This window comes from Microtus ochrogaster, linkage group LG1, assembly GCF_000317375.1.
Source record: "Microtus ochrogaster isolate Prairie Vole_2 linkage group LG1, MicOch1.0, whole genome shotgun sequence".
Classification (NCBI taxonomy): Eukaryota; Metazoa; Chordata; class Mammalia; order Rodentia; family Cricetidae; genus Microtus; species Microtus ochrogaster.
In genome coordinates, this window is record NC_022027.1 from 12,568,419 (window position 1) to 12,577,479 (window position 9,061).

The window sequence follows — 9,061 nt, forward strand, 5'->3', positions numbered from 1 at the left end:
CAGAGACACTAATTTTTTTTTTTTTTTAAAGAAAAGATCATTTCTTAGCCTTTGACTAAAATCAAGCATATAAACTTGTGGATTTTTATGTTATATGTATTTTACCCCATTCAGTCTTTGTTCTTATCATTTATTTAATGTGGAAAATTCTAGACACACTAAAGCAAACAGAATTACATAATAAATGGAAATTCTAACTTCAATAGTGACCTTAATTTCTGGCCAGTATTATTTCATCATGAATTTCATCATAATTTATTCTTTTGCTTCAGTCTGCTTTCCTCTCATTTTTTAGTTTGATGTTATCTCAGACCTATTTGCTTCATATATAAATATTATCGTGTGGCTACAAAAGGTAGAATTTCTTATTTTTTAATAGTACCGTGATCATAAGAAAATAACATACAAAGCAAGCATAGGCAGAAATACTTGTAGTGTCATCTAATGTCCTGTCAGAGTTAAATTTAGAATGGTCTAAAATAATTGAATTTTTAACCAGGTGAGTCAAAATTCAAATTTACTGGATAGTACAATAAATAGATAGCATTGGCATCTACATGGGTATTCTTTAATCTATATTTCCTTGCAGTTAACCTTAGGCATTAGGAATTTCTGCATTCAGATTTTTTAATTTTATTCTTTTGGTGTAGTTCAATGTATATTTTATAAATTGGTATTGTTTAGAAGAAGCAACACTAGTGATAAGTGGAAAGACAGACTTCACTTAATACTGTTTTAGGAGAAGAGACTTTAGCATAGAGTCATGTTCACTTTCAATATAACAACGGGAAGTTCCAGTTTTCAGCCAAGGAGGAAAATGAGGGGCTCAATGGGTGAAACAATTATTAAGAGAGGAAAAAGGGGGGGGGCAAGGGCAAGGGCAAGGAAGTTTTTGCTAAAGCAACTTAATAGGATTCCTGCTAGTGATAGCCAGAGTGATCCTATATCAAGGGAAGAGAAGGGCATAATTGATTTGCTACCGCCTTAGAGAAGGTGGTGATGATGCCCCAAGATGAAAACTGATAGAAAGGAATGCTAGGAGGAGCCCCTCTGAAGGTGGTTCAGGGCATGTTTGTCATGGTCAGAGTGATCTAATCAGCTTAGATCCCAGACAGTTAGTACCAGACACCTGCATGTAGAAAGAGGAAACTTCCATGCTAGTTCACAACAGTGGGGAGCATTTTATATTCATCTCTGTGAGTATAAAAATGTGCATCTGATATTTTGTTTTGGAAAGGTAAGGCCTCATTGATAGCCATATGCTCTTGTGTTCCAGGTCATGTGACATCTTGTATTCAGGCAGTTTTTCAGTTCAGATTGCAGAGGGTTGAGGTTTTGGTTCGGGTAGGGGTTGCTGTTCTCTTTCTTTTTTATATTTTTAACTTTTAAGGGTTTGTATTGATAGTTTTTAGTGCAAAGAACATATTTTACTTTTAGAATATTTTCTTAAGTAGATGTGCTTTCCATATCTAAAGTACATCTTTATTTTTTTAATTTTACTCATTTTATACATTATACAACAGGTATTGTTTTCATACAATACAACACTTTATGGTATTTGGGAGATAGCAGAATTCTTAAAATCATAATGTAGCTGTTTGCTTTGGTAAACATCCTTCTAGAGACCTTGCTACACATATTTTACAGAGTGGGATGAAAGCACGTGGAGGCAGTCCTGCGTTCACACAGAAATGTGTATGATGCTTAGTAGGACCTCAATGTATAGAGTGTCTCATAGTTGGCCTTTTCATTCAGTAATTTATGTGTACATTCAAGAATTTATGTGTACATAATTTAAATGGGGGAATATTGTTATAGTCAATTTAATCAAGTGTCTAACATTAGACATTTGTTTTTAAAAATAATTTTTTAACTAATAATCATCACTACATTAAGTGTACTATGTAACTCTTGAGCAAGGTGTTAAGAGCTGAATAAAGGGTACAAAAAAGTTCTTTGCATTTTTTTTTTACTTCTGTCTTTTGTAAAGCCTAAACTAAGTTTAAAAAATAAAATTAATTAAAAAAGAAATGAAGCTAGCCGGCAATGGTGGCTAATTCCAATACTCAGGAGGAGGCAGAGGCAGGTGGATCTGAGGGTTTGAGGCCAACCTGATCTACAGAGGGAGTTCCAGGACAACCAGGGCTACAGGAGAAACCCTGTCTTGAGAAATCAACAAAACAAACAAGAAAAGACTGAAACTAGTTTTTTTTTTTTAAAAAAAAGAAGTCCAACCATTTAAAACTTTTTATATCATTAAAACCTTGTTTTCCTTGTCTTCTTTTTGCTATCCTCTGTTTTAGAAAGCTAAATAAAATATTTGCCAACAGAATCTGTTCGTTGTTTGTGTTATTGTAAAAATATTCATGATTTGCCAAGCAGAAGTCCTTTGTTTTGTGAACCTCTGCCCCAGTCATATAATATAGGAATCTCCTTGTCTTTGCAGTGTGCATTGCCTCAGGAACAAAGGTGGCTTTGTTTAATCGGCTTAGATCCCAGACAGTTAGTACCAGATACCTGCATGTAGAAGGAGGAAACTTCCATGCTAGTTCACAACAGTGGGGAGCATTTTATATTCATCTCTGTGAGTATAAAAATGTGCATCTGATATTTTTAGTGTAAAAATAATATTCTCTTTGGGGGCATAAAATATATGAATAGTCATTTTGTTTGTTTTCTTAAGCATGTACTAAGTTTTAAAAGATTGCAATTTTGTCTATTTTTGCACCTGCTCTAGTGGATGATGATGAATCAGAAGGAGAGGAGTTCACAGTCCGAGATGGTTACATCCACTATGGACAGACTGTCAAACTTGTGTGCTCAGTTACTGGCATGGCACTCCCAAGATTGGTAAGACTTGGCTTTACCTCAATGAATATGAGGTAGAAACAAATCAGAAAGGATGGAGTTCGGTTTTTGTACTTTCATGTAACATGAAAATAATAGTATCTTGATTATCCCATGTTAGCCATTGCCTCGGTTTATAAGTGCTCCTGAAGAATTAGTTTGTTAAAAGTGCATTGCTGATGTCACTCTCATACACAATTTTAAATGAATTGATGTTGGTTTCCTTTTTAACTGTGTGTGTCTGTTATTTTTTTTCTTTAATGTTGCAGTTATATTTTTTGTGTTATCTGCTGTAGCTGAATATAGGACCAAGTTTTCAAAAACCTACAAATACAAGCATAATTTTTATTAGGCTACTTGACTAATACATTTGTTTAAAATTAGGTAGAGTTGATATTTCTTGCTTTATGAACAATGCACAGGATTTGTACCTTTTTTCTTCATTAGGTTGTAAAACTGTAAAGACATTATTTTTCCCCTAAGTTGAAAAATTCCAAAATTCTGCTTTGTAGAACAGTTAGTTTAAGATGAATATTAAATATCATAAATGGAAATGTTGACTAGGTGTGACATGTAATGTCACTGTAAAAAGTCTGATAGACCGACCAGATGTAGCTCTTGGAAAAATGTGCAAGTCAGATGCTTCAGAGGTTGTGAAGTACTGTGGCGAAGAAATGCATGAGGGTCACCTCTCTGGAGGTTCTTGGTCTGGTGGTAGCCTTGGAAATGGAAAATTTCGAGGCAAAAGGTTATAGGGCAGTGGTTCTTAATCTGTGTGGTGGCCTTGTGGGGGTTGCATATCAGATATTTACATTATAATTCATAACTAACAAATTAGTTATGAAGTAACAATGAAATGATTTTATGGTTGGGGTCACCATAACATGAGGAACTATATTAAAGGGCTTCAGCATTAGGAAGGTTGAGAACCACTGTTTTAGAGGCTTCAGAAGACTGGCCTGTGAGGACAATATCTTTCTTTCTCAAGAACTGAGAAAAAGGCTTAGGAAGAGGGAAGGAGATGGATGAGACTCACTGTTGATTTTGAAACGAGTGTCTAAATGTGCTTGTGTGCTGTTGGGAACAAGCAGCAGTTTCTCTCCATGGAACTTAGTGACCACCTTTTGTGTGTTGTGTCATGTAACGCTTGCCAGAACACAGTCTTTAATGTACCCACATGGGTTCTATAGACCATCTAGACTGGTGGTTCTCAACCTGTGTGGTGTGACCCCCAGGAATTGTCAAGTAGAAGACCATCAGAAAACACAGTATTTACATTATAAATCATAGTGGTGGCAAAATTACAGTTATGAAATAGCAATGAAAGTAATTTGATGATTGGAGGGGTCAGGTCATCACAATGTGAAGAATTGTATTGAAGGGTTGCAGCATTGGGAGGTTGAGAGCCATTGATCTAGATTATAAAAGTTCTAGAGTATAAAAGAGGTGTGATCAGACAGCCTGCTTTGGGTTCGCACTCTCTTCTCTTAATTATTAGAATGCGGACTTTAAGGACTTTGCTACTTCTCTGAGTCCATTTTCTGATGAGTCTGTTTTGTTTTGAAATATGAAATATTTGATCCTGCCACAATATGTCTGTCTCCTTTGACTAGGACACTCAACAATAGCTTACTGTAGATATTCCTTGTGGCATTAAATTAGTATATTATTAAAAAGATCAACAGAAAGTGACAATGAAAATACTTCTGTCCATTACCAACATTCACAACACTCATTTGTTAGAAATGGAGAATATTGAGCCCCAAATGAGTCATAGTGGGTTAGGCACTTTTAGTCAAGGACTCCAAACAATTTTTGTGTACATTAATGTTTAAAAAGCTCTAGTCTAGACAAAAAATAACGGGCTGCCCTATTTCTTAATGTATTCTTTGAAGGTGTGATTTCTACATTATATGTTTATAAAGTTTATATTGATACCTTATTGCTTATAAATGCTTTTTTAATATGTAGGTATAAAATAAATGACTGATACATTATTATGTAGTATCTTCTATGGACAGTATACAAAATAAAAGCTGCATGCAAATGACTTTTTTAAATTGTTGAAATACAGATAATTAGAAAAGTTGATAAGCAGACAGCATTACTGGATGCAGATGACCCCGTATCACAACTCCACAAATGTGCATTTTACCTTAAGGATACTGAAAGAATGTACTTGTGCCTTTCTCAAGAAAGAATAATCCAATTTCAGGTATGTTATACAATGACTGAAATCCAAGCTATAAAAATAAGGCTGGGATACTGCCCAACTCTGCATTCAGTCCCCAGCATTGCAGATCAGTAATGACTGTAAAATTTGCTGAAAAACTGCTGGATTAGCCATTTACGGAGACATACTTCTTATTGGCTGTTAATTATATCCACTTACGAGAAGATGGGTTCTTATGTTTATCTTAGGTCATTGCTCCTTAACACACTACTCTCAAGCATGCCCATGACCTATCTCAAAAATAACTCAAAACTAGAGTATTCTTAGAGAAGTTTGTTTACAAGTTTCAGGATTTTTAATCTGCCATTCAGAGAGCCTCAGAATATCTAATAGTAGAGCATTGTGAATCCTCCAAAATGGTGTATAGAAACACACACTGTGTATATAAAACATTTAGCAAGAGGGTTCAAATCTTCATCCACTTTTCAGTAGGACCCCCCTCCCCCAGTAGTAAAACTGGCATGAATTAAGTGCTAATACTCAATTGCATTTACTCAGAAACTTTCAAGAGGGCACTTCTGACATGGATGGATGCTATAGTAGGATAGCTGTGGTTTTGTGCAGAGGGATGGCTCCATACCACACTAATAGCTATACTGGGTCCCAGTCCAGGTTTTGGGGCTGCTAGTTCAGACTTTGTTTACACCTGCTGAAAGTGCCAAAGCTCCTAACTAATAGTTCTGCAAGCTCAAGGATCTCCCATGATTCCCTTTCCTTGGGAGTCCACTTGCATTTCACATCACAGGTACTGATCTGTTAGTGAAATTATATAGTAATGAACCACTTAGTGATTACACACGCCTTTAATCCCAGTACTCGTTAGGGTTAGAGGCAGAGGCAGGTGGATCTTGGAGTTTAAGGCCAGCCTCATCCACAGAGAGAGCTCTAGGACAGCCAAACTACACAGTGAAATCCTGTCATGAAAAACAAGCAAAAACAGAAAAGAAAGAACAAAAAGAAAGGAATTCTATAGGAATAGGATACCCTTGAATGATTTCTAAGGCTCATTACTTAATTTTTCACTGAAGAGTTTGTGGTCTAACAAAAATTACTGCCTGTGGGGCTTCATATTAATTTAGGAATGTTGGGGATTAAGTGTATTAGGATGTTCCCAGATTTTTCCCCCCTAAATTCTCTCATTGTTAACTGAAGTCTGTGAATGTTACTTGGTAAATTTTCATATACTGTTATGTATATAAAACCAATGTATGAACATTTGTTTTTCTTAAGGCCACTCCATGTCCGAAAGAACCAAATAAAGAAATGATAAATGATGGAGCTTCCTGGACAATCATTAGCACAGATAAGGCAGAGTATACATTCTATGAGGGAATGGGCCCTGTCCTTGCCCCAGTCACTCCTGTGCCTGTCGTAGAAAGTCTCCAGGTGAGCCCACTTAGTCACAAGGTGACTTTTGCCTTTACTGCTGTTCTTAGAATAACCTGCTATAAACTTACTGTGTCATGATGCTGATTATTCTCTAAATTGATTCTGTACTATTGATAGGAAATAAAAATGGAAGCAGCATGTTTACATGGAAAAAAGTTTAAATCACATTGAATGTTATCTTGAAATAGTTTCAAAGTTGTGTCATTTAACAGAAATGTTTTATAAATCTGAACTTAAATTAACCTTCATGAAAATGAAAGCAAGTATAACCAAGTTGTGTTTAGTGGAAAGTGAAAAGCTGTCTCAATGTTATGGTTTCTCTGATTTGCAGTTGAATGGCGGCGGGGACGTAGCAATGCTTGAACTTACAGGACAGAATTTTACTCCAAATTTACGAGTATGGTTTGGGGATGTAGAAGCTGAAACAATGTACAGGTACTGCTAGAGCCTGTTCTATCACCCAGGATTGGGAGGGTCTGGGCAATGCAGAACTGCTTTGCTTTGAAAATGCTTCTAAGTGGTGTGTGTTTCCTCCTCAGATGTGGAGAGAGCATGCTCTGTGTGGTCCCAGACATTTCTGCATTCCGAGAAGGTTGGAGATGGGTCCGGCAGCCAGTCCAGGTTCCAGTAACTTTGGTCCGTAATGATGGAATCATTTATTCTACCAGCCTTACCTTTACCTACACACCAGAACCAGGGCCGAGGCCACACTGCAGTGCAGCAGGAGCAATCCTCAGAGCCAACTCAAGCCAAGTGCCCACCAACGAGTCAAACACAAACAGCGAGGGAAGTTACACGAACGCCAGCACAAATTCTACCAGTGTCACATCGTCCACAGCAACTGTGGTGTCCTAACTACCGTCTTTTTGCTAGGACTTAAACTGACTTGAATGTGGCAAAAAGTTGAAAAAACAAAAAAAAGGAAAGAAAGAAAGGCAAGGATAAAATGAACAATCTTTTGTGGTTTCTTGGGAAAACTTCATACCAGGTGATCTATTCAAACCCCATTACCTGCAAGTGCTGATCTGAAACGCAGAAGCCACAGGAAAACGGAAAACATCAAATGTACAAACTGTTGGAAGTCACGGTGTTCAGCTCTCTCTCTCGCACACACACACCCTTTTGGTTGGTTTTTTATTGGTTTTGATTAAATGGTCAAGAAATAGACATGTGGCTGGAGTACAGGTTAAGCTAGAAGACACAAATGTTAACGTAGTTTTTATGGACCAAGGGATTGCATAAGCTTTAGTAAAAGGTACATTTTCACCATGCCTTTTTTATATCACAGTATGTAGTATACCTTATTACCAGTAGGTTGCACTCTCCACCCCTTTGAGCTTTGGCTCTAAAGTACATTCAGGTTCAGGCCTGACTATGCTTGTTCAATCTGAGTACCGAATGAACACTTCCAGGTTCTTTTGGTCTAAGGCTGGAACTTTTTTAAGCTGAAGTCTTATGACTTTTTCATAAGTTGGAATTATTTTGATTTCAGCAAATCAAATTTTGTAAAGGCCTGCATATTTTTTTTAAGATTATATGAAGTTTGTGCAAAAGCTTTAAAAAATGCCTCTGCCTTGCCTGCAATACATGCAATGTATGTTAACTTAGTCTATTCTCAGATACTGTTGGTAGTTATTTCTGTTTTCCTTTTTTTAAAAAAAAAATGTATTTATAGTGGTAATCCAAGAGATTCTAACATGTACGTGGAGTTCAGTGTGACCATTTAGTCATTTCCGAGTTAATGGCACAGAACATCACCATTTGAAGGGTTTGCGCCTCTTTGCCTGTTCATCAGTTTACCTGTGTTTGTTCAGGTTTCCTTCCTTTCCCAAATCTTGTACATAACTTGTATTATGTGTAAGTTAAACATTTTATCTTTAACTTGGAATGTTCCCAGTGCTTACATTAACAGGGTGTTTCCCACCTTGTTGGCAAATGACAAAAAATATCATGAGAATTATTTGCTGCCAAGATGGTGCCCTTAGGGTAAAATGAGGAAAGTCTCTGCAAGATGACCTATTGTACTTTATTTTCCTTTTTTTAGCCTAGGCCAGAACTTCATAATTCTGAACATAAGATCATAAGATGGCTTTTATTAGATGATAACTAAATAAACTGAACTAAATAAAATAGCCAGAAGACAGTACCTTAGAAACAGATAGTTGTAAGTTTATAAAAATACAAATGTAACTTATATTTTCATTTCCCATTTTGCCCTTTGTTTATTTTTCCCTAGTAGAAATGTTCTGTCCGATTTTTTTTTCTTTTCTGTTAAACTTTGATTGCATTCAGGCTTGTGTGTCAGCCTTGTGTGCTAATATTGCCAGTTTTATTTTGCTTCCATTCCTGCACTTTGGTGATGCCTTGTTCAGTTTCTTGGGAATTGCAGCAGACTCATTGGGCTACATTTAGTACAGGAACCACACGTGTGTGTTAAAGGACACAGTCTAGTGATGCCATTCTCCTTTGTAGAGTAAAAACTACCTCTAGATTGTGGTAAGCTTTTACTGTCCCTTAAAACAGGAGCCACAAGTACCTTCTGATGCAAACTGTAACTTCTCCAGCATTTTCGGTGTCTTTCTGACTCCCTGG

General features: G+C 36.6%; 1 protein-coding gene across 3 annotated transcripts in view; it reads left to right on the forward strand.

Annotated features, from left to right (window-relative positions):
• Rbpj (recombination signal binding protein for immunoglobulin kappa J region) overlaps positions 1-9,055 on the forward strand; it is a 69,916-nt gene extending 60,861 nt beyond the window's left edge. For 2 of the 3 annotated variants that reach the window (XM_013350820.2, XM_026785205.1), the window contains exons 6-11: positions 2,447-2,584; positions 2,738-2,850; positions 4,922-5,062; positions 6,311-6,466; positions 6,801-6,904; positions 7,009-7,324. In XM_013350820.2, the coding sequence (XP_013206274.1) occupies positions 2,447-2,584; positions 2,738-2,850; positions 4,922-5,062; positions 6,311-6,466; positions 6,801-6,904; positions 7,009-7,324 (968 nt within the window). Of the gene's footprint in view, positions 1-2,446; positions 2,585-2,737; positions 2,851-4,921; positions 5,063-6,310; positions 6,467-6,800; positions 6,905-7,008 lie in introns of all 3 variants that reach the window. The other variant, XM_005359233.2, reaches the window with a different exon arrangement.
• Positions 9,056-9,061: the final 6 nt, after the last annotated feature.